This window comes from Scylla paramamosain, chromosome 8 (genome assembly GCF_035594125.1).
Source record: "Scylla paramamosain isolate STU-SP2022 chromosome 8, ASM3559412v1, whole genome shotgun sequence".
Classification (NCBI taxonomy): Eukaryota; Metazoa; Arthropoda; class Malacostraca; order Decapoda; family Portunidae; genus Scylla; species Scylla paramamosain.
The window spans coordinates 5,309,588-5,336,609 of NC_087158.1; the positions used below are offsets into that span (position 1 = coordinate 5,309,588).

At 36.1% G+C, this 27,022-nt stretch overlaps 1 protein-coding gene across 5 annotated transcripts in view; it reads left to right on the forward strand.

Moving 5' to 3' along the window:
- Positions 1–27,022, forward strand: part of LOC135102740 (uncharacterized) — an 86,088-nt gene that overhangs the window by 18,128 nt on the left and 40,938 nt on the right. For 3 of the 5 annotated variants that reach the window (XM_064008254.1, XM_064008257.1, XM_064008252.1), the window contains exon 2: positions 13,529–13,704. In XM_064008254.1, the coding sequence (XP_063864324.1) occupies positions 13,534–13,704 (171 nt within the window). In that variant the 5' untranslated portion in view covers positions 13,529–13,533. The remainder of the gene's footprint in view (positions 1–13,528; positions 13,705–27,022) is intronic. The other 2 variants (XM_064008253.1, XM_064008256.1) reach the window with 1 other exon arrangement.

Genomic DNA, 27,022 nt, shown 5'->3' on the forward strand with positions numbered 1-27,022 from the left:
CATCCCAGTATGGGAAAAATTACTACATGAAACCAGGTCAATTCACTGGTCATACCCAGCTATAGCTTCAAAGGTTGTCACCCTGTCTCAATCCACAGGGAAAATACAATGCAAATTTCTTCCATTTGCTGAGAAAGGACTTGCAAGAACACGTCACAGGAAAGACAGATACAAGTACAATACAATTAGACCAAAATATCTTATGAGCATACCATCCACAATAGCGTCCTCCCACAGTTCAATAAAATATTTGGACACATGGCTTCGGGTTAAATAATCTTCAATTTCTCAGAAGATGAGAGAAATACAAGAAAGTTAACTGCAAAGCACATATACAAAAATATATTCTCTGGCCAGGACAACAAACAGTAACACACTCAAGGCCAGTCACATTTAGACAACCAAGACAAAGGGAGATGCCAGAGCAGCCTCAGACTAGCCACATGTATGGGCTTCCACATTTGTGTACACTGGGAGGTGGACGACTAATAATTCCAAAGTAATATAGTCTGTTCACTTAATCTAGATTTCTGGCGCCTAGGTGGGTTTGTAAGCTTGCAGCTGATTGGCTGCAATGCTCTCTCGGTAGCACTCGCGTCAAGCCACATTTTGCATGCTCGAGTGAAAAATGTTTCTATATTATATGCCATAACTCATTTAATATATGGGATAGCCAGTTTTGGTTGACACCATCAGACTCAACAACGACTGTAGAATCAAGATGTATTGTAAAAACTTGACAAAACAAAAAGGAAAATGGTATTATGGTGAGTTGAACTGTAAGGATGTTAAAAAAAATTGTTATAACATGTTTTATTTATGCTTGCTATTTTCAACAATTAATCATTGAATGCCGAAATATGTTGTTAAATTATGTAGGAAAAACTCTCATGAACATGATAGTGTGATCAGTGTGCAGATATTGAAAACACATATTGAAAACACAGAGTCATTTATAGCAATGTGTCACTTGCTGCAATCATCACGGCAGTGTGACACTTGTTGTGGCGTGTGGAAACAGAGTTAGACACCAAACAACTGGGACAGTGCTTATAAAAAGCCTTAAAATAGTACCCAGAATTATTGTACTCATGGTTATGAAAAATTCATAATTTTCTTTCACAAGGACTATGGGTTTTCATATCTTTCATAGTTGTGAGTGACTTATTTATGGCTAACTGAAACCTGCATGTAAAATACTTCTTCAATGATAAAAAAAGGGCTTAGAAAGGTGAAAACATAATATACTTGGAAAATTTTTGGTGGCAGTTCTATAATAATTACACTATCTCTTTTAGATTAAGACATCATGCTCCAAAAATTACTGAAGTTAAGCAGCATTATGTCTGCTATGGGTAAAAATAAACTTATTGAAAATTGTTGATTGATTAATGATCAGCATAATATTAAATGTGAAGAATAGTCCTCTTTTTTTTTCTACTTATTCTTCTACAGTATTTTAATGTTACAGGAAAGGATTACCTTAGTCCTCTTTAAAGCCTAATTTCATTAGGGAGGCTGGGTTATGTTACAACGAAGGATTGCCTTAGTCCTCTTTAAAGCCTATTTTGGTTAGGAACGTTGGATTATGTTGATAAATAAAAAAGAATAAAAAAAACAAATAAAAGCCTACCAAAAGAATTGTACAATGAAGATATGTAACTTTTCTTTATAAAAGTAAAGGTGTTTCATGCAATGGAGGCTGTTTTAATACATTTCTCTTTTACAAACTTTTATTACAAGTTTGAATTGAATTTATTCATGAAAGGCAAGGTGTTGTGAGATAAATTTTGCCTAACAATCTTTCAATCCTGGCCTACCTATAAATGCATATCTATCTATCTATCTATCTGTTTAATATATATATATATATATATATATATATATATATATATATATATATATATATATATATATATATATATATATATATATATATATATATATATATATATATATATATATATATATATATATATATATATATTTATTTATACATATTTATTTATTTATTTATTTATATACTTATACAATTTTGGAAGGTTCTCACAGTGTCACTGCTGCCCTGTCTCTCCCTGCCCAGGACCTTCCCCTACCACCAACCATCGCGCCAAGTGTCATGCTGCTGTGATGGTTGCAGCGAGTGACATGTTGGTATAAATGTGTGTTTTCAATATGTGGAGCTTTGTCTGCATTCTGATCAGACTATCATGTTCATGAAAGTTTTTCCTATGTATTGTAATAATATATCTCCACATACAACGATTAACTGTTGAAAACACCGAGCATAAGTAAAACATGTTATAACATTTTTTTTAACATCTTCACAGTTCAACTTATCGTAATACAGTAAAATCCCTCTCATCCGGCATTCGAGTATCCGGCAGCTTCAAGTATGCGGCACATTTTTTCGCGAGCCTTAAAATCAATAAAAAATCAATGTGTACTCATAAAATCGATTAAAATTCCCGCGCGAGGCATATTTTGTCCCCTCGCCACCAGAGCGCACTGCTTCACGCCACCCGCGGCCCACTGCACTGTGTTTACTCAGTGACTCAGTCCCGCGTGTGCACTGTTTATCGCCTGACATCATGCCTAAAGTTGTAGAAAAGAGGAAGCGTGTTGTGCTTACACTTAAGCAGCTGATCAGATCAGCTGCTGATTAAGATCAACTGATCTTTGTCATGGTAAGATGTGTGAGTGTAGGGTGGTGATTGTGGACATAATTTCACTTCTATTCAAGTATCCGGCAATATTCAAGTATCCGGCATGTCGGCGGTCCCGTTGATGCCAGATAAGAGGGATTTTATTGTACTGTTTTCCTTTTTGTTTTGTCAAGTTTTTACAATACATCTTGATTCTACCTACAGTCACTGCTGGTGTCAACCAAAACTGGCTATCCCATATATGAAGTGAGTTTTGGCATATAATATAGAAATATTTCTCACTCAAGCATGCAAAATGTGGCTTGACATGAGTGCTAGTGAGACAGTGGTGCATCCAATCAGCTGCGAGCTTACAAATACCCCTAGGTGCCAGGATTCTAGGTTAAGTGAATGGACTGTAGTCACTTTATGCCCCAAAGATACTCTCCCACACAACAGGCTCTTTTTGTACATTTCATTTCTGACATCAGACTGCTACTGAACGAAGGAAGCCACGCTGGCCAGCCAAGGAGATGCTGGTTGGGCTTGATTACATGACAGGGGAGGGGAGGGAAAGGGGAGGAACAAGGAGCCAGATGGCATGACTCATGTATCACACACACTCACTTATATTTTAATGTTTGTTAATTTTTATTAAAGGGGCTTTTCAGTAAAATTGACTATACAAATCACCACATCTTATCTACCTCCTGCTCCCTTGTCTCTTTCTATTCTTCTTCATTCTTTCTCTTTATTCTTATTATTGCTAGCAGATTGCTCTATGTAACACCCGGTTGAGTGGAGGAGATACCATCAGTGACAAAAGATTAAGTGTGTTCCTTAGTATGATGCCATTATTCCTTTAGGTATGATATGAATAGAACAAATTTATTTTCTTGGATTTGAATTTGAATAAAAAACTACTGTTGTACTAAATTTCATGATGAATACAACAAATTTATTTTCACACCTTTTGTTTTAGAAATGTATTGAATATTTAAAATGAAAATATGTTCTAGAGAATAAGGTAAATATTTTCACACCTTTATGCATTGAAAATATACTAAAATATTACAACTAGAATTATGTGTAGAATGATAAAAAAAATATGATGCACAAACTTTACTACCCCTCTGGGCTCTGACAATGTCATTGCTTATGCCATATTTGTTTACATCTCACAGCAGGATTGGTCTAAGGACAAATGTTGGTAGATCCTAACAAATAAAGTTTTTAAATATAAAATATTACGATCTAATAAAGATCTGAATACACATGAGAGGGCTTCAAATGTCAGGTGAAACCCTTCACTTCATATTCAGAGCTTAAACCTGTTTATTTATCTTTTTTTTCCTCTCTCTCTCTCTCTCTCTCTCTCTCTCTCTCTCTCTCTCTCTCTCTCTCTCTCTCTCTCTCTCTCTCTCTCTCTCTCTCTCTCTCTCTCTCTCTCTCTCTCTCTCTCTCTCTCTCTCTCTCTCTCTCTCTCTCTCTCTCTCTCTCTCTCTCTCTCTCTCTCTCTCTCTCTCCAATGCCTGCCCAAACTGAGGAATGCATCTTATAAGCCATCAAATACAGTAGTGGCATTTTTGCATAGCTTACCTATCACCTGACTTATTTTTCTGCTAAATGGATGTAAATTTTGCAGTTGGCAATACTACCCTGCCAACACCCCTTCAAACATCATACCTACTCAATTTCCTCACCTGTGTGCACAGATGAAGTGTTCACAGACATCTCTGACTGTGCCTGCATGTTCATAGAAAAGACATTGCTTGCCTGTTTGGAACATTAGTTGTGATGTATAGTTTTAAATATCTATTATGTAAGCAGTGGTCAAGTCGTATGGGTGACCTTGGGTACAATGTCACCACTGTAATTCGGGACTGCATAATTTTCATGTGTAATTCATTGTAAAAGTATGCAGTTTTATTTATTTATTTATTTTTTATCTTTACATTGCTGTGCATTGCTTCCTATCACAAAATATACTTTTTGAGATCTGATTGCAGAAAAAAGCTCAATAGTACAAAAATTTTCATCAACTCTATGCAGCACATATGAAATAACATAACAGCATACATAAATAAATCTTATAGATCTGCATCTCCTCTTTCCAATGGTATTTTAATATTTTAGTTGTGATGAATAGTTTTTGAGATACAGCAGTTAAAAGAGACCCCCTCCAACTGTTCCAGAGTTTACCAGAGAAAGGGTTAGGAATACTGGTTAACTCTTGCATTAGAGAGGTGGACAGAATAGGGGTGAGAGAAAGAAGAAAGTCTTGTGCAGCAAGGCCATAGGAGGAGGGGAGGTATGCAGTTAACAAGATTGGAAGAGCAGTTAGCATGAAAATAACGGTAGAAGATAGCAAGAGATGCAACTTTGTGGTGATGTAAAAGAGGCTGAAGACAGTCAGTTAGTGGAGAGGAATTGACAAGATGAAAAGCTTTTGGCGATGGCCAAGACTCTTGCATTACAGGGGTGGAAAGAATAGGGGTGAGAGAAAGAAGAAAGTCTTGTGCAACGAGGCCATAGGAGGAGGGGAGGTATGCAGTTAACAGATCAAAAGAGCAGTTAGCATGGAAATAGCAGTAGAAGATAGCAAGAGATGCAACTTTGTGGTGATGTGAAAGAAGCTAAAGACAGTCAGTTAGTGGAGAGGAGTTGATAAGATGAAAAGCTTTTGATTCCACCCTGTCCAAAATAGCGGTATGAGTGGAACCCTGCCATACATGTGAAGCATACTCCATACATGGGCAGATAAGGCCCCTATACAGAGTTAGCAGGTGACAGAGATGAGTCAGAATGCCTAACTTCATAGAAGCTGTTTTAGCTAGAGATGAGATGTGAATTTTCCGGTGCAGATTATAAGTAAAGTTACATAAGTTACCAGGGAATTGGCACATTACAAGCATTAGGATGTGCATGCATAGTCAGGATGGCTGCAGCATCCATAGGTATATGTTTGTGTTATCCTTTTGTACTGTGGGCACATTTCATGCATGGGACTAAGCTATGATTTGAAAGGAAAAGACATGAAATCTTGCCTTACATCAAGCATGTGGCTGGAAGGAAATATTGGAGCATATGAATCTGTGTAAAGCACGGATTTTTGTGCTACTCATAACAGCAGGTGCTTTCCAAATTCCATCTCGTATTCCTTGTTTAAGTCCAATGTCTGTGATCCAGGGATTCTTGACAGCCTCACATCTTACGAACTTATCCGTACCAGGTGTGGTCTTTCTTGGACATCCAAAAGCTGAGACATGAGGTGAAATGTGATGTTGGGAAATACAATGTAAACAGACAAATGGCAACTTGAAAATGTCGGGAGACATGACGTCAAAAGACAATCTTTACTGGTAACTGCTAGATTTGGCATGTGAATATAATTGTTTCTTTCATATGTGCCAAGATTTATAAGTTTTATGTTAATTATATAACTTAAATGGATAAACTAAACTTATAGAGAAAAAGTAGCATTTGTACCAAAGTGATGATATATCCATTACCCAACATAATGTGTATAGTATGTAGCTCATTTTGCCATATTTCTTGCTCTCTGATGGCTAAAAATGTTACTGATGTTTTATTAGTTGGTTTTATAGCACACAAATTAAATGAGATTTTTTTTTTTCATGGTTACCAAGTTTTTTTTTTTTTTTTTTTTTTTTTGTGTGTGTGTGTGTGTGTGTGTGTGTGTGTGTGTGTGTGTGTGTGTGTGTGTGTGTGTGTGTGTGTGTGTGTGTGTGTGTGTGTGTGTGTATTTACCTAGTTGTGTTGTGCTTTATGGGAAAAGAGCTATGCTTGTGCTGTCCCATCTCCATTTCTTTTAATATCCAACTTAGCCTTGAATCCATGTATACTTTCTGCATTTACTATCTCCTCATCCAGACTGTTCCATACATCAATACTTCTATATGGGAAACTATACTTTTTGACATCTCTTCTACAAGCACTCCTCTTCAGCCTCTTCCCATGTCCTCTAGTGTCCTGTGTATCCCAGACCATTAAGTCGCTCTGGTCCACCTCCTCTACTCCCTCATATGCTTTATATATCGCAATCAAGTCTCCCCTTTCTCTCCTCTTTTTCAATGTTGGTAGATGTAACCTTTCCAGTCTCTCTTCATATGACAAGTCCCTGATACTTGGTACCATCTTCGTAGCTGCTCTCTGAACTCTCTCCAACTTCCTTATATCCTTTTTCTTGTATAGCAACCACACTGCTGCTGCATATTCTAGTCTAGGTCTTATCAACGACATGATCATCTTCCTAACCATCTCTTCATCCATATATGCAAAGGCCTGCCTTATTCTTCTCAACAAGTTATAGGTTTCTCTTGTAATTTTGTTAATGTGTCTCTCCGGGGTCAGGTTCCCAGTCACTGTAACAAAAAGATCCTTTTCCTCTTCTGCTCCACTCAACCTTACACCATTCAACACATAATTTCCTTTTACTCTTCTTCCATTTTCCATCTGTAACTCCACTTCGATATCTTGTTCAGGTCTTCTAGTAACGTTCCACAGTCCTCTGCACTCTCAACTTTCTTCAGCAACTTTGCATTACCCGCAAAAAGGCTCATGTAGCTGTTCACACTCTCCGTCATATCATTTATATAGACTGCAAACATGATTGGTGCAAGTACTGAGCCTTGGGGTACTCCACTTATGACTTCCCTCCATGATGTTTTTTTTTTATCTTTTACCACTGTTCTCATTTCTCTGTTTGTAAAGAAATTTTCCATCCATCTCAGCAGGCCCCCATTAGCCCACCATTATGCTTCAACTTCCACAACAATTTCCTGTGTGGCACTTTATCAAAGGCCTTCTTCAGGTCTAAATAAACACAATCAGCCCATCCATCTCTTTCTTGCATTATATCCACCACTCTAGAATAAAAACTCATTAAGTTTGTAACTTACTGACTTACTTACTATCTCCCTCTCCTAAATCCAAATTGTTGCTTTATAATCACTTCATTTCCTTCTAAGTACTGCATCCATTTATCCTTCACCAATCTTTCACACATTTTGCACACTACACTTGTTAGAGACACAGGTCTGTAGTTTAAGGGCTCCTCTTTACTACCACCTTTGTATACTGGCACTATGTCGGCTCTCTTCCATTCAGTTGGGACTCTGCTTTCAATTAGGGAGCTGTCTGTGTGTGTGTGTGTGTGTGTGTGTGTGTGTGTGTGTGTGTGTGTGTGTGTGTGTGTGTATTTTCCTAGCTGTATTGTACAGGGCATGAGCCAAAGCTCATTTTGCCCAGTCTCCATAACCATATTTATCCAGTTTCTCTTTAAACATGCGTACACTGTTTGCCACAACCACCTCTTCCTTCAAACCGTTCCAGATTTCAATAGAACTATACGGGAAGCTGTATTTCTTGATGTTGCTGGAACATCCACTCTTCTTTATTTTCTTTCCATGCCCCCTCATTTTTCTCTTTCCCTGCTCCATCTGTGGTACCAAATCATTTATGTCTATTCTTTCTATATTGTTTATTAAATTGTACATTGTTATCAAGTCTCCTCTTTCTCTTCTCTCTCATAGTGTTGGTAAACCCATCTTTTCAAGTCTTTCTTCATAGCTTAAGTCTTTCAGTTCTGGTACCATCTTCATCACTATCCTCTATATTCTTTCCAATTTCCACATATTTTTTTCTATGTGGAATCCAAACTACTGCTGCATATTCCAATTTAGGTTGTATCGTGCTCGTTGTAATTTTCTCCATTATTTCCTTATCTAAATAGTTAAATACTACCATAATATTTGTTAACAAGTTGTTTGTAGAGTTGAATATCCCTTCAGGTGATAGTGTGACCTGGATCATTATTCCCAAATCTTTTTCTTCATTACTTTTCGTTATTATTTCTCCTCTCATTTTGTACTTCCACGAAGCTCTCTTTTTACTTTTCCTATTTCCAACACGTGTCATTTTCTGTTGTTAAATTCAAGTTTTCATCTTTGGTTCCATGCATGTATCTTGTCAGTATCCTTTTGTGACTCCTTGCAGTCATTTTCTTTCTTTAATATTTTCATTATTTTTTGCATCATCAGTGAAAGGGTTTATATAACTATTTAGATCTTCTGTCATATCATTTACATATATTTGAAACATAATAGGTGCCAACACAGATCCTTGTCACTCTATGCTAACTTGATTTACTGTCTCTGATTACTGGTTTCATTTCCCTCCTTTGTAAATAATCCTCCTTCCATCTCAGTGTTGCTCCCTTTAGTCCTCCATTCTCTAGCTTCTGCATGAAGCTTCTGTCGGGAACTTTATCAAATGCTCTTTTGAGATCCAGGTATACCACATCAACCCATCTGTCCCTCTCTTACGCTCCATCTATTACTCTTGTATAGAAACTCAGGATCTCCCTTTCCTGAATCAAAATTGCTTTTCTGTAATTATCTTTTCATCCTCTAGATACTCCACCCATCTGTCATTAATTACTATTTCACAAAGCTTGTTTACAATACTTGTTAGTGACACTGATCTATAATTTAATGATTCCATTTTATTTCCCCCTTTGTATATTGGCACTATGTTAGCTCTTTTCCATTTCCTTGGTACTTTTCCTTCTCCCAACAAGCTGTTGATTACAGTAAAATCCCTCTTATCCGGCATCAACGGGACCGCCGACATGCCGGATACTTGAATATTGCCGGATACTTGAATAGAAGTGAAATTATGTTCACAATCACCACCCTACACTCATGCATCTTACCATAACAAAGATCAGCTGATCTTAATCAGCAGCTGATCTGATCAGCTGTTGTGTAAGCACAACACGCTTCCTCTTTTCTACAACTTTAGGCATGATGAAGGTGTCAGGCGATAAACAGTGCACACGCGGGACTGAGTCACTGAGTAAACACAGTGCAGTGGGCTGTGGATGGCGCAAAGCAGTACGCTCTGGTGGCGAAGGGACAAAGTATGCCTTGCGCGAGAATTTTAGTCGATTTTATGAGTACACATTGATTTTTTATTGATTTTAAGGCTCGGGGAAAAATGTGGCGGATACTTGAAGCTGCTGGATACTTGAATGCTGGATAAGAGGGATTTTACTGTATATCCTATATTGGTTCTTCCATTTGTTCTCTGCATTCTTTTAATATCCATTCATTTACTAGATCTGGTCCCATAGCTTTTCTAACATTCAGCTCTTCCAGCAGTTTCTTGATTTCTTGTCTCTATACTTGTATGTCTTGTATTCCCTCATTCTGTGATACCATTTTTGGTGCCACAAATTCGGTTTCCTTTGTAAACATTGAAAACTCTCATTCATTAGTTCACTCATCTCAGTAGTTTCATAAATTCTTTCCCTTTTTAATTTATTTATGCCATCCTTATGTTTCATTTTCCCATTTATGTATCTGTAGAAGAGTTTGGGTTCTTCCTTGCATTTACTTGCTATGTCACTTTCAATGTTTCTTTCCTCTTTTCTTATTTTACTGTATTCATTCCTTGCCTTTCTGTATTCTTCTCTAGCATTTCTGTTCAGTTGTCTCATAATTTTCTTCCATGCCCTGTCCTTTTCTTTTTTGCTTCTACACCTGGCATTATACCATTCATGCTTCCCAATTTTCACTTTATAACTTGGTACAAACTGTTGCACTCATTCTCTGTACTTGCTCAAAAATATCTCATATTTTTCTTGCACTACTTTACCTTCAAATAACTCTTTCCAGTTAATTTTTCCATAAAATTTATTTAGTTCTGCAGATTTGCTTTAGCATAATTCTATCTCCCATTTCTGTATTGTTCTTTCCTGTGTAACACTTTTTCCTCCTGTGGTATTATTTCTATTGTCACATGATAATTTCTTCCGAGTGGACTCAGACAATGTATACTTGGTCTACTTTCTTGGGTTTTTGTAAATGCTAAGTCCAATTGTGATGGTTCTTCTTCTCTGCACCTCATAGGCTCATTCATCCTTTGTCTCATTGTATTCACCATTGTGGTTTGCATAAGTTCTTTCCTCTATGATGTGACATTTTCTTTCACTTCCATCTCCTTCCAGTTAATTTCCTTAGTGTTGAAGTCACCTACTAAGAGCACTTTGTTATTTTACCTTATTATTTCCTCTGTACCATTTCTTGTTTCTAGTTGCATACTTTTAAATTTATTGGCCTCCTATACGTTAGTTTTTGGTGGTATGTATGTCACAGTGATTTTCTTTTTTCACTTCATTTGATCTTAATCACAACACTCAATGCTTCTGCCATTCCATCACCATATTCCACTTCCTCAACAACAATATCTTCTTTTATCAGAATCATCACTCCTCCTCCTCCCTTTCCTTTTCTGTCTCTTCTCCATGTGCTATATCCTTCCTTTGCAAATCCCAACTTTATTTCCTCTTTTAGTTTTGGTTTCTGTTAAACATACCACATCTGGTTTATTGTTCTTTATGTAGTCTTTAAGTTCCAATAGGCTCGACACCAAGCCATCTATGTTAGTATACATAATCTTTAAACTTATGCTTGGTGATCTTGCGTGATATCTTTGTGCCACCATTTCCTCACTCTCATGTCCACAACTTTCCAAGTGAATCTTTTTGCTTGTTCTTGTGTTCTCTCCCCAGTTTTTGACTGGGCCTCTACTCTCAATTCTTTCAATTTACTTCCTGCTTCATTGTTCATGTCTCTTTTTATCCATATTTTCTTCATTCCTTCTGCTTTTGCCAGTCTTCCTGTTCTTTGCAAGACGTGTGTGTGTGTGTGTGTGTGTGTGTGTGTGTGTGTGTGTGTGTAAAATTAAGTCAGCTGGTGAATCTGGCAGTTTTTACAGATCATTGCAAATGCTTCAGTTATCAGACCTATCCAGCTGGGCATGGCCTGGGAGATTCACGTGTCAAGGACACTGAGGCAGCAACATTGCACATTCTATATGTGTTGCCAAGTTTACTAGAAGATATACAGCATCATTGTTCCATCTTCAATTCAAGGGCCATTCATAAAATCTTGCAGTCATATAAAACAAGTTTTAACTTTGGAATAATTAAGGTAAAGGATTACAGTATGAGTGACAGAAAGAGTTCTACATATACTTGTTGACTGTCAACATGGCATTAATACAGGACAAGTACAGCCAATGACCAAAGTACCAAATAAGGCTGGATTCAGTATAGTTGCTTGTGTCACAACCATCCTCCTCCTCCTTTACAATACCACCTTGAGCTACAAGATTTCTCAAGCCTGAGATCCCCACAAAATCATCTGTATCCTCAAAATAATGACCAACTTAATTAACACTTTTTGAATATCAAGCTTTCTCAGGCAGCCCTCTGTTATTATCACCATCATCACAGGCTCCCCCACTACCCACAAAAAACATAATGTTAGCAAAATTTGGTAAATATAGTTGCACAGGTGAGGGTACAGAAGAAAGTCAATGTCACCAGCACAATAAAGGCACCACAAGAATAAGACAGGTACTAGTATGTAGGGGGTAGTGTTGCCAACATTGTAATCATATTATTATTTTTTGTTTTGTGTACATATTGTCGAGCAGTTTAGAGTACAATTATATTTAGTATATGTACCTCAGCCCCCACTTTATGATTGGGTTATTTTCCTGAATACCTAATCATATAGTGATCTAATCAGATCCATCCTACAGTGAGGTTATGGTTGAATGGGAAAAAGGGATGCATTACTTTTGCTCTCTAATTAATTCTTGCTTGTTTTAATACATTTATTATATATATATTTGTACATATCCTATTAGAATAAGCTATGCAAATCATATTTTAGAAATAAATGAAGCATTTAAACATATAAAAACATAATGGGCAATGGAATTCGCTCCTTCACTACAGTTGATCTTCAGCTTTGAGGTTTTGGCTCTTTAGGAACCTTTTTTGGGCATTTCCACTAGCATAAGATGATGTAGATGTTTACTAGCTGTGATAGCATACTTAAATGAGGTTGGTAAAATAAATAATGGGAGATAATGCACAGTAACTCGATCGTACACAAGGTTTGATGATGAATGATGTAAAAGCACTGCAAGAACTGAGATGGTAGTGCTATGTCTTGCATGTTTGTTGTCTCTCTGTGGTTGGCAGTGGTGCAATCAAGAATCATAACATTGAGCATGAAGCATCACATAGCAAGTCAAGGAGCACTAAGGAAAGGCAATCATATGAGCAAGATATTGTATAACGCCATCACATAGTGAGGATGAAGTGTATACCAACAATCAAGACATAATTTATTGTATCAAATAAATAATAGAATGTACAGACTGCTCCCTACTTGAAGCAGATTTCCTATCTATATTTCTAACAAAAGCAAAATCTGTTAGCTTTTTTTCATGGCAGCTGAATGGGTAAGAGAGAGTTTTAACAAAGTAGTCATAGTTACCAGGATTTTAGTCTTTTTATTTTAATTAAATCATCTCAATTACCAGAGAGAGAGAGAGAGAGAGAGAGAGAGAGAGAGAGAGAGAGAGAGAGAGAGATAAAGGGATCTTAGATGAAGGAGATGGGGAGGGTGATATGAGAAATGTAGAAAAAAAGGAGAGAAAGGGATTAGGAGGCAAATATGAAGTGGGGTTGAGAAAGGGGATTTGGCTTAACTTGCATCTCATGGCTTCTAACCAGTGATATTTACCTACTAAAATCCCATAAGTTGACATGTCACTTTAGCTAAAAAAAAAAAAGGCTGTTTCTTCAAATAGGGTGCTGTCTCAACTTTTTTTTTTTTTGCCAAGGGAAACATAACTAATTAAAAAAAAAAAATGCTTCCCTACATACAAACATTTGGAAATGTGAACAAGATTCGTTGGAGGTCCAAATTCCTTCTAGGGTTATTAGGAACAAAAATCATAAATAAGTAAATAGATAAAAAGTAATTTTTTTTTTCCAGGCAGTATGGGGGTGAGATGCACCATTATAACCTTGCTGTTGGTGACTTTGGTTGTAAAGGTCCATTGCTTTCCTGAAGACCCGATACAATCCAGGGAACCAACTGGAGGAGATAAATCAATTACCAGGAAAGACAGTCCTCTGCAGCAAGAAGTTTATAGTAATGCAGAGTTCAAGGTAAATATGTGTTAAATAATAGGGCAGTCTTACCTATAGCTGATAAGTAAGTGTATTGTTATGGTGATTAATATGGTTGAATCTGGGTTGTAGTGCAATACATATTGGTGTTTTAAATTGGTTTATTGTTTCTTCTAACAATAGTATATATATATATATATATATATATATATATATATATATATATATATATATATATATATATATATATATATATATATATATATATATATATATATACACAGTCGTACCTCGGTACTCGACCGCCTCTATACTCGACCAAATCGGTGCTCGACCAAAAAATTAGAGTAGAAAATGCATCGGACCTCGAACAGATTTTCGGTACTCGACTAGCCGAGTCGACCCGAACGCGCTCCTCGGCCCTTCTCGGCCCTTCTCGGCCAGCGGGTAAGTGTCAGTTCGACTCAGACCGCCAGCGGAGTAAGACGTACGCAGTTTGTTTGAGTATTTCTTCCCAGATTTAAACTTTTTCGTGTTGCTCTAGCCCTTAATAATGGGTCCAAAGAAAGACAGTGATAAGGGGAAGGCAAAGAGGAAAACAGTGAGGACCACTATTGAATTGAAGAAGGAAATTATAGCAAAATATGAAAATGGTGTACGAGTGGTGTACATGAATGAAAGTGGTGTACAAAATGGTTTATAATGCTTTATTTATCTTTATCATGTACTGCTTGTGCACATTTACGTTTTATTGTTGTTTAGATACACGTTCTTATAATATTTTAGGTATTTTTCTTAATGGTAAAAACGGATTAAAATACTTTCCATTATTTCTTATGGGAAAATTGGTTTCGGTGTTCGAACAAATCGGTGCTCGACCACCACCTCAGAACGGATTATGGTCGAGTACCGAGGTACGTCTGTATATATATATATATATATATATATATATATATATATATATATATATATATATATATATATATATATATATATATATATATATACACACACACACACACACACACACACACACACACACACACACACACACACACACAAGTGACTCTTAGCTGACATAAATCTTAATTCCCAGAGATCTAAAAGATGTACTAGATCAGTTATCAGCAACCCTTATAGCTAGAAGAGTTATTTTCTTAAAGTTTAATAGAAAAATTGTGCTGTCAGAGCTGTAGTACAAAAAATTGGTCTCATAAACTGAAATCAACATGACTTCAATAATACAAGAATGAGAAAATACCCTATATTAAAACAACTCTAATTATAGTTGAGAAAATACCCTGCATTAAAACAACTCTAATTATAGTTATATTGTTCAATTTGTGTATACTCGCAAAACTAATTAAATAAATTATATTATTCAACATGCTCTCTAATTAAACGAGAACACTCATAAAACATAGAAATAATAATAATGATAACATATATAACATAAAATTAAATAAAACAACAGAAAAAAAAAAAAAAAAAAAAAAAATATATATATATATATATATATATATATATATATATATATATATATATATATATATATATATATATATATATATATATATATATATATATATATATATATATATATATATATATATATATATATATATATATATATATATATATATATATATATATATATATATATATATATATATATATATATATATATATATATATATATATATATATATATATATATACGAGTATATACACACACACACACACACACACACACAAGTGACTCTTAGCTGACATAAATCTTAATTCCCAGAGATCTAAAAGATGTACTAGATCAGTTATCAGCAACTCTTATAGCTAGAAGAGTTATTTTCTTAAAGTTTAATAGAAAAATTGTGCTGTCAGAGCTGTAGTACAAAAAATTGGTCTCATAAACTGAAATCAACATGACTTCAATATCAATAATACAAGAATGAGAAAATACCCTATATTAAAACAACTCTAATTATAGTTGAGAAAATACCCTGCATTAAAACAACTCTAATTATAGTTATGTTGTTCAATTTGTGTATACTCCCAAAACTAATTAAATAAATTATATTATTCAACATGCTCTCTAATTAAATGAGAACACTCATAAAACATAGAAATAATAATAATGATAACATATATATCATAAAATTAAATAAAACAATAGAAAAAATATAACAAAATATAGGCTACTTTCAGTAATATAAGATCATTGCATCTTATTCTGGTACAGTACTGTAACTAAAATAGGAAATTCAATATCATAAATCATAAATATTGATTAATGTGATATCTGTTCCTGGGTTTCCTTGGAGAGCTGCTCAATGTTTGGAGAATAAGAAGAGGTCTTCAGTTTTAGGCAAGACTGTAAGCTCAGCTCATTTAGTTAACTTCTTAATTTGCCTTTTATAAAGTTCATGCTTGAGAAAACTTGCTCACATAAATAAGTGGATCCAAAAATGGACAAAATCCCAAATGCATAATTCTTAGAGTTTTTGTAGCTTTCTGGCAATGCACTCCATACCTCAAAAATCATCAGATTTTTTTATTTATTTTTTTTTAAGATTTTGTAGTTCTCATTTATGTTGACTTACTAGTGTGGCTTGTTCTTTCTAATGATTGAAGGTCAGAGGGTAGAACTTAAAGTTTTGAAGCCCAAATCTCTTTCTCTTTCGAATCAGCTGTTTTATGCTCCAGTTCTGCTTGGTTCACTTTAGAAAAGGCTGCAAAATTTAGAACAGATGTCTGCCTCGAGTGGTTAATCATGAATGACAAAGATGCTTTTTCCCTTCTGAGTTCTTGGAAATGTCCCTTAAATGACATATCCATCTTTAAGCCAGCATTTTTTTTTAGGCTACCAACATCCAGCTTACAGCTTGCCATTCTCTCTATTTCTTTAATGATGGAAAATGAAAGAAGTAATTTTTCTCCAGATCTCTAGCAAACAGTGCAAACTTTCTCTCAAATGACAGTACTAATAGTAAATAAATAATAAAGCAATATCTCCCTTTTCTTGCAATTTTCGGTTGAGGTGATTTAAAGAGGATATGAGCCAGGAGGATATTAGTAGACCTGGCCACAGTGAGGGAGGTGGTGCCTTCTGATAATCTCACCTTTGATTGGATAATACCTTATAAAAGAGAGAACCAGATATCAGCTACATTCTAAAATGTCATGGTAATCCCATACATTACTCAACAGTGACTCCATGAATGATACAGAACTGCAAGACTGATGTTTGCTTACAAGGAAAGAAAAAAACTTATTGGAATAGAAAGGATATTTGTTTGCAAATATAGTGGAACCTCACTTCTCGAACTTAATTAATTCCTGAATACCATTTGAAATTCAGAATGTTCAGAAACTGAAAATATTTTTTCCATAGGAATCAATGTTAAATGGATTAATCCATTCCTGAACACCCATCCACCCTGTCTTAGGGGCTTATGACAGACGCTCCCACTGCCAAGATAGCCGCTCCAAAACATCTCCAGTTCAGAAATTAATTATCTATCCAGAAAGGACATATTGAATGAACATAATGACTTGGAACTCATCAGAAGATACTGCTTAGAACATGTAGGTATTCTCTGTCATTGATTTAGTGAGGGAAGCCTTATAGAGTGGCACAGAGAGGAGCAACCCACTTAATGCCAAAATGAAGATGATCATAACACTTAGACATCCTGCTGCTGGGAAAAGCTACTGGGAAAATGCACTTGTGCAGTAGTGATGGCTTTGTGGATCATCAAGAGAGCCACAGGTGGTTTGGGATTACTCTTGAGCTAGCCAAAAACTGTTTGTTTACATTGAGGCTCTTCAACAGGATCAGATTTATCTTATTTCAATGAAACAATTACTGTCTTACCCAGTTTCTCTCTCCTCCAAATACATAAAAGCAAAGGAAATATTTATAGAAACTAAATTAGCAATACATGGCAGCTTTTGCTTTGTTATTGAGTATCTGAAATTGAGAACCAAATTATGGTACAACAACTGAAGCAATTATGAGTTCAAAATTTTGTTCAGAAACTGATTAGTTAAAAAACAGAGGCATTTGGTAACCAAGGTTCCACTGTATCTCAATTCTTTCGTTTTCTTCTGTGTGATATAACTTCATAACCATTTCATTGATTCTGATGGAACTTTTTGTATTTGAAAGAGGGACAATTGAATGTTTTTTTTATAATGCAGGTTTTACAATCTAGGTGAGTGGCTAGCATAAATTACCTAGGTATACAGTGGAACCTTGAGTAAACTCTAATCCAGGATACAAGTCAAAATAATTGCAAAAATTTGTATCGACATGCGACCATCGGTTCCAAGATGTGAATGAGGCTAGTGAGGGAGCCTACTAGTAAGTGGCATTTGTTTCGAGTAGGTGGCAACACTTGGTCTCATTCAGTGCAAGATGTTCATTGTGTTTACATGTTGTTCACTGCATTGTTCATTTATCTTTTGTTTTTACCATGTTTGTGTATACTCTTATACATCATTCACAATGGTCCCTAAGAAGGACGAAGGGAAGAAGGACATGTTTCCCATTAAAACTAGGCAGGAAATCATTGAAAAGTATGAGTGTGGTGTGCGTGTGACTCAATTCACTCATGAATATGGCTGTACAACTTCCACCATAGCAACCATCCTTAAGAAGAAGAAAGAATTCAAGAAGGCTGATATTTCAAAGAGCATTAACATCCTGACAAATCTGTGGCCAAAACTATTGGACAAAGTTGAAAGGCTACTGCTTATTTGGATAAACAAAAAGCAGTTGGTTGGAGATCTGGTCAATGAAGCAATAATTTGTGAAAAGGCTAAGTGGTTGTACGATGACATACAGCAAAAACAACCAGGGATGTTTGTGGAGAAAAATTTTAAGGCTAAGAAGGCAGATTGGAATTCACAGCATTGTTGCACATGGAGATGCAGCAAGTTCAGATAGGGTGGCAGCAGTAGAATATCTTTGCAAATTCAAGGAATTCATTGAAGAAAATGGCCTGATCCTTGAACAAGTTTTCAACTGTGATGAAACAAGTTTATTTTGTACAAAGCAACCAAAATGAACCTACATAATTGCTGAAGAAAGAACAGTGCCCAGTTATAAGCCCATGAAAGACTCTGACACTTTGTGTTAGTGTTGGTGCAAGTGGCAACCTGAAAATCAAGCCTTTGCTTGTTTATTATTCTGAAAATCCATGAGCATTCAAAAAATACAAACTGTAGAAGAATAAACTTGTAGTTTATCGGAAATCAAATTCCAAAGCCTGGGTCACTTGGATTATTTTTAAGGGGTAGATGAATGAGGTTGTTTGTCCAGTAATCAAGAAGTACCTTCAAGAACATGATTTGCCTCTCAGTGCAGCAATTTTCATGGACACTGTAGCCAGTCATCCTCCAGAACTTGAACTTGAGTTGTGTGAGGAATTTAGTTTCATAGAAATAAAGCTCCTTCCTCCCAACACCACACCATTATTGCAGTCTATGGACCAACAAGTGATATCAAACTTTAAAAAAACACTTTACAAAAGCCCTCCTTAAAAATTGCTTTGACATAAAGAACACCAGCTTAAATCTACAGGAATTTTGGCAGGAACATTACATCTGTCAGCATAACTTTAATTGGCAAGGCTTGGCAAAAAGTCTCAGAGAGAACACTGAGGACTGCATGGAGGAAATTCTGTCCTGAAATCATTCCTGAATGTGACTCTGAGGGATTTGAGTCAAAAGAGGAAATAGAGGTTATGGAAAACAGTGTCTCTAAAACCAAGGACCTGGGCCTTGAAATTGATGCAAACAACATAGATCACCTGGTAAAGGAGCACAGTGATGAACTAACAACAGAGGAATTCCAAGAGCTGCAAGAGGAACAAAAGAAGTAGTTAAAGTATGAGGCTTTGTTGGAGGAAGAGGAGGTAGAAAAAGTGATATCAAGGGCTGATTTATGCTCGTTCTTCTAGGATTGGGAGAATTTTCTGGATTTTGCTAGAAAACATCATCCAAATAAAGAAATAGTCAGTTGCCAGAATAATTTGTGTTATGATAATGTTGTGGCATATTTCAAAGCAATTCATAAGTGTAGGCAAAAAGTAAGTGTCATTTGAATGCTATCTAAAAAAACTGAGGTTAAGAATGGTGTAAAGGATCAAATAAAGATGTGATGGAAGAAAATGTAGAAGATAAAAATCTAAAAAGTGAAAAATCCCCTCAAAATCTCATTATCTTTATAATGAATATTTATTGTATTTTTAACTTCTGGTGTTTTCCTTTTCTTCAGATTGAATTTTGTGTAGAAAGGTTAAAATTGAGTATAAGTTTATGATGTTTAGGTGGTGGAAATTCATTGTATTAATTACCATTAATTTATATGGGGAAATTTATTTCAAAATGTGACTATTTCAACACACAACAAGTTCTTATAGAACAAATTACAGGGGGTCCTTGACTTACGTTGGAATTCTGTTCCTACAGCATGACGTAACGCAACTCTCACCATAAGTTGGAACTCATAAGTACCTATATCACTCACCTACACTAACACAGTGGAAAAATCACAATCTAGGACTACACTACACTACAGTTAAAATAAAAAATAAAAAAGGACAATTCCTTATCTTTACTCCTGTGGTTTGCTTGCACTCTGGGCATTGCAAAGGGGAGAGATAGGCCTACACTAGGCTACTGGGAGAGGTTGGAGAGGCAGAACCTGTAGAAGGTGTTGGAGATACTAAGACAGGTGAGTCTGGAAAGCCAGAACCTGTAGAAGATGCTGGAGATACTAGGGCAGGTGAGTCTTGAGGTGGCTTTCCTTTTCATTGAACTATTGTCATCAGAAGATTCTGACTTAAGCTTGGGAGCCATAATGAAGGGCAAAAAATTCCCAAAAAGGCAACACAAAAGAAAGCGAATGTAGCACAATTCAATATGGCGTACAACTGGCAAATGTAAACAAAGCTTTTTTCCTTGTATTGCGCCACATGACATCGCAAATGCCATACACCAGTATAATGGAACAAGACCTTAATAAATTTAAGGGCGATGGTGACATAACCACGAAACTGTAGGTCAAGGACATCATAAACCGAGAACCAGGTGTATAGTCGTTACTCAATATCTATTGTATATATATTAAAAAGAAAAAAATAAATAAAAATAAAAATAAAATAAAATAATAATAATAATAATAGAAATAATAATAAAATAATAATAATAATGTAATAATAATAATAATAATAATAATAATAATAATAATAATAATAATAATAATAATAATATGCAAAACTTGAAATGGAATTTTCACATTTGGCTAACACAACTTCTTAAGAATAGTACAAAGTTTATTTATTATTTTTCATCAAAGGATAACTTTTTTTCAAAGAAAGAAAATAATTTTTTTTTCTGGCAGTTTACTTAGCAAATAATTTGAAACTTGCCAAGTGACATCTCTTTATCAGAACACTTAACATATTAAAATTTTACAAAAATTGGTTTAGAAATAGTCAGTTTTGACTTTGGCAGCTGGTCCCCTTAAAATTTATTATGGTCTGCAACACCTTTGACTATTGCAGTTTTACAATATTATCCAATTTCTATTAATATTATGTAGAAAACATGACACATTTGAAAATTGATAAACAATCCATAGGTGGATCATTTTGCGACATATAATCATACCTGATGACCTAATAGTGGATCATATTGCATGCAGTATGTCAACTAGTATAATTTTTCCAATATTTGAATCCAAAGAGAAAGATAGTTAATAAGTACAGTACTTTTCATTGTAAATGTTGCACCTTACCTCCCTGCAATGTGAGGTAATATAAATATTGTAATATACGAAAGAAATTTATTTGATTTTACAATTGGCATTTTGTGGGTATCCTCTTACACTTCCTGCACTCTTCCAAACATGCAGGAAGGCTGTCAACAAGTGCCATGAGATGTGAGACACAACTTGCCCAAAGGTGAAGAGTACCTTGGAGCTATGGCTCTGTGGAGCAGTTGTGGCTACGTGACTTTTTGACAATAGCCAACAAATTCTTGATGGGATTCATGTCAGAGAAATCTTCAGGTCATCTAACTGATTGAAAAAAAAAAAAAAATGGGGAAGGCATTGCAGTCACATGATGTCATTTGGTCATATATATATATATATATATATATATATATATATATATATATATATATATATATATATATATATATATATATATATATATATATATATATATATATATATATATATATATATATATATATATATATATATATATATATATATATATATATATATATATATATATATATATATATATATATATATATATATATATATATATATATATATATATATATAATGTTCTCTCACCCCTGATTCCAAACTTCACAAATGCATGGTCACTCATAGCTAAAGGAGGCTTCACTCCAATATTGTTTTGGTATTTGAGGTTCTTTGATAAATTCCAAATTTAATTTGGATGTATTTATGAGTACCTAGTTGTTATATTGTACAGGGCATGAGCAAAAGCTCATTTTCTCCCTCCATAACTTTATTTATCCAGTTTCTCTTTAAACATGTGTGCACTGTTTGCCACAACCACCTCTTCCTTCAAATCATTCTAGATATCAATAGTTTGATCCAGGAAGCTGTATTTCTTGATGTCTTTATATATATATATATATATATATATATATATATATATATATATATATATATATATATATATATATATATATATATATATATATATATATATGATTACAGTAGCCCCTTTTCTGTTACCTCCTCCTTTCTCTATCCTCATTTTTGATCCAAAGCTGGATGTTGCATTCATGTGTGCAACTATTTAACCTGCTCATGCCTATGCTCTTGAATCTTCCAAGTTTTCCACCATCTGGCTACAACTACAGAGTCACTCTCAAACTAAATTTATCTGTGCTGTATATCTCTCACCTAACTTCTCTGACTATAGGAAATTCTTTCACTACTTAACTTCCAAAGTGGAGCACATTCTGACTCTTCCCTTTTGCAGAGATCTCCATTCTTGGAGACTTCAATGTTCACCACCAGCTTTGGGTTTCCTCTCCTTTTACTGACCATCCTGGTGAACTAGCCTTCAACTTTGCTATCCTCCATGACCTACAGCAATTGGTGCAGCACCCTACTTGTATTCTTGACTGTCTTGGAGATACGCCCAACATTCTTGACCTTTTCCTGACCTCTGATCCTTCTGCTTATGCTGTCACCCTCTCTTCTCTGTTGGGCTCCTCTGACCACAATCTCATCTCTGTACCATGTCCTATTGCTCCAATCCCTCCTCAGGATCACCCTAACTGAAGGTGCCTTTGTCGTTTTGCCTCTGCTAGTTTGGGGGACCTGAGGAGGTATTTTACTGATTTTCCTTGGAATGACCACTGCTTCGGTGTCAGAGACCCATCTTTGTGTGCTTAGCGCATAACAAAGGTGATAATGTCTGGCATGGATGCATACATTCCTCACTCTTTTTCTCAACCTAAACCTTCCAAATCTTGGTTTAATACAGCTTGTTCTCGTGCTATACATGATAGAGAGGTGGCCCACAAGAGGTATTTAAGCCTTCCATCACCAGATTCTCATGCACTTTATATTTCTGCCCAGAAACCATGCCAAATCTGTTCTCCAACTAGCCAAAAACTCCTTCATTAACAGAAAGTGACAAAATCTTTCAAGATGTAACTCCCCTTGTGACTTCTGGCATCTAGCCAAAAATATCTCCAATAACTTTGCTTCTTGTTCTTTCCCTCCTTTATTTCAACCAGATGGCACCACTGCTATCACATCTATTTCTAAAGCTGAACTCTTCGCTCAAACCTTTGATAAACACTACTTTGGATGATTCTGGGCTTGTTCTTCCCTTTCCTCCACCCTCTGACTACTTCATGCTACCTATTAAAATTCTTCACAATGATGTTTTCCATGCCCTCATTGGCCTAAACGCTTGGAAGGCTTATGGACCTGATGGGGTCCCTCCTATTGTTCTCCGAAACTGTGCCTCCGTGTTTGCACCTTGCCTAGTCAAACTCTTTCACCTCTGTCTGTCAACATCTACTTTTCTTTCTTGCTGGAAGTTTGCCTACATTCAGCCTGACCCGTTCTAATCCCTCAGACTACCATTGTATTGCTTTAATTTCCTGCCTATCTAAAGTTTTTTAATCTATCCTCAACAGGAAGATTCTTAAACATCTCTCACTTAACAACTTTCTATCTGATTGCCAGTATCGGTTCCGTCAAGGCCACTCTACTGGTGATCTTCTGGCTTTCCTTACTGAGTCGTGGTCATCCTCTTTTTAGAGATTTAGGTGAAACTTTTGTTGTTGCCTTGGACATATCAAAAGCTTTTGATAGAGTCTGGCACAAAGCTTTGATTTCCAAACTACCCTCCTACGCTTTCTATTCTTCTCTCTGTAACTTCATTTCAAGTTTCCTTTCTGACCGCTCTATTGCTGCTGTGGTAGACAGTTACTGTTCTTTTCTTAAATCTATTAACAGTGGTGTTCCTCAGGGTTCTGTCCTGTCATCCACTCTCTTCTTGTTATTCATCAATGACCTCCTAAACCGAACTTCTTGTGCTATCCACTCCTACGCTGATGATACCATCCTGCACTTTTCCACGTCTTTTCATAGACGTCCAACCCTTCAGGAAGTAAACATTCTGTGCAGGGAAGCCGCAGAATGCCTGACTTCTGATTTTTAAAAAATTTCTCATTGTGGCAGAGCAAACTTGATGTTGTTCAGTGCCTCAAAAACTCAATTCCTCCATCTGTCAATTAGACACAACCTTCTAGACAACTATCCCCTCTTCAGTGACAGTCAACTCTCCCTCTCTTCTGCACTGAACATCCTCGGTCTGTCCTTTACTTATAATCTGAACTGGAAACTTCATATCTCATCTCTAGCTAAAACAGCTTCTATGAAGTTAGGCATTCTGAAACGTCTATCAGTTTTTCTCACCACCCAGCTGCTAACTCTGTACAAGTTCCAGAGTTTACCAGGGAAAGGGATGAATGATTGAGAATACTGGTTAACTCTTGCATTAGAGAGGTGGACAGAATAGAGGTGAGAGAAAGAAGAAAATGTTGTGCAGGAATGCTGCAGGAGGAGGGGAGGCATCCAGTGAGTAAGATTAGAAGAGCAGTTAGCATGAAAATAGGTACAGAAGATAGCAAGAGATGCAACATTGCAGCGATGAGAAAGAGGCTGAAGACAGTCAGTTAGAGGAGAGGAGTTGATGAAATGAAAAGCTTTTGATTCCACCCTATCTAAAACAGCGATATGAGTGGAAACCGTCCCCCCAGACATGTGAAGCATACTCAGTACATGGACGGATAAGGCAGCTGGGGGGATGAGAAAAAACTGGCAGAGACATCTCAGAACACCTAATTTCATAGAAGCTGTTTTAGCTGGAGATGAGATGTAAAGCTTCCAGCTCAGATTATAAGAAAAAGACAGACTGAGGATGTTCAATGTAGAAGAAAGGGACAGTTGAGTGTTATTGAAGAAGAGGGGATGGTTGTCTGGAAGGTTGTGTCGAGTTGATAGATGGAGAAATTGAGTTTTTGAGGTATTGAACAATACCAAGTTTCCTCTACCCCAATTAGAGATTTTAGAGAGATAAGAAGTCTGGCATTCTGTGGCTTTTCTGCATGAACTGTTTTCTTCCTGAAAGGTTGGACATTTACAAAAAGATGTGAAAAAGTACAGGGTGGTATCATCAGCATAGGAGTGGATAGGACAAGAAGTTTGGTTTAGGAGATCATTGATGAATAACAGAGATTGGGTGACAGGATAGAATCCTGAGAAACACAGCTATTAATAGATTTAGAAGAACAGTGACCATTCACCACAGCAGCAATAGAATGGTTAGAAAGGAAACTTCAGATGAAGTTACAGAGAGAAGGATAGAAACAGTAGAAGGATAGTTTGGAAATCAAAGCTTTGTGCCAGACTGTCAAAAGCTTTTGATATATCTAAGGCAACAGCAAAAGTTTCACCAAAATCTCTAAAAAGAAGGCTCAGTAATGAAAGCCAGAAGATCTCCAGTAGAGCAGCCTTGATGGAACCCATACTAGCAATCAGATAGAAGGTTGTGAAGAGGTAGATGTTTAGTATCTTCCTGTTGAGGATAGATTAAAAAAACCTTAGATAGGCAGGAAATTAAATCAATAGGATGGTAGTTTAGGAATTAGAACGATCACCCTTTATAGGAACAGGTTGAATTTAGGCAAACTAGGCAAGGTGCAAGCACAGAGGTGCAGTTTTGGAGAACCATAGGAGGGAACCCATCAGGTCCATAAGCCTTCTGAGGGTTTAGGCCAGCAAGGGCATGGAAAACATCATTTCGAAGAATTTTAATAGGTAGCATGAAATAGTCAGAGGTATGAGGAGAGGGAGGAACAAGCCTGGAACAATCCAAGGGAGAGTTTTTAGCTAAGGTTTGAGTGAAGAATTTAGCTTTCAAGATAAATGTGATAGCAGTGGTGCTATCTGGTTGAAATAAAGGAGGAAAAGAAGAAGCAAAGTTAATGGAGATGGTTTTGGCTAGGTGCTAGTAGTCACGAGGGGAGTTAGATCTTGAAAGATTTTGACACTTTCTTTTAATGAAGCAATTTTTTGGCTAGTTGGAGAACAGACTTTACATGGTTTCTGGCAGAAGTATAAAGCACATGAGATTCTGGTTGATGGAAAGCTGAAATACCTTTTGTGAGCCACCTCTTTATCATGTATAGCAAGAGAACAGGCTGTCTTAAACCAAGGTTTGGAAGGTTTAGATCAAGAAAAAGAGTGAGGAATGCACGCCTCTATGCCAGACAGTATCATCTCTGTTATCTCTGTCTAGTTCCCCAGGATGGTCATTGAAGGGAGAGGGAAGCCAAAGTTAGTGGTGAACATTGAAGTCTCCAAGAATGGAGATCTCCACAAAAGGGAAGAGAGTCATAATGTGCTCCACTTTGGAAATTAAGTTGTCAAAGAATTTCTTATAGTCAGAGGAGTTAGGTGAAAGGTATACAGCACAGATAAATTTAGTTTGAGAGCGACTCTGTAGTTGTAGCCAGATGGTGGAAGACTCAGAAGATTCAAGAGCGTGGGCATGAGAGCAGGTTAAGTTGTTGCGCACATAAACACAACATCCAGCTTTGGATTGAAAATGAGGATAGATAAAGTAGAAGGGAACAGAAAAGTGGCTACTGTCAGTTGCCTCAGACACCTGAGTCTCAGTGAGGAAAAGAACATGAGGTTTAGTAGAGGGGAGGTGGTGTCCTACAGATTGAAAATTAGATCTAAGACTGCGAATGTTGCAGAAGTTAATGTAGA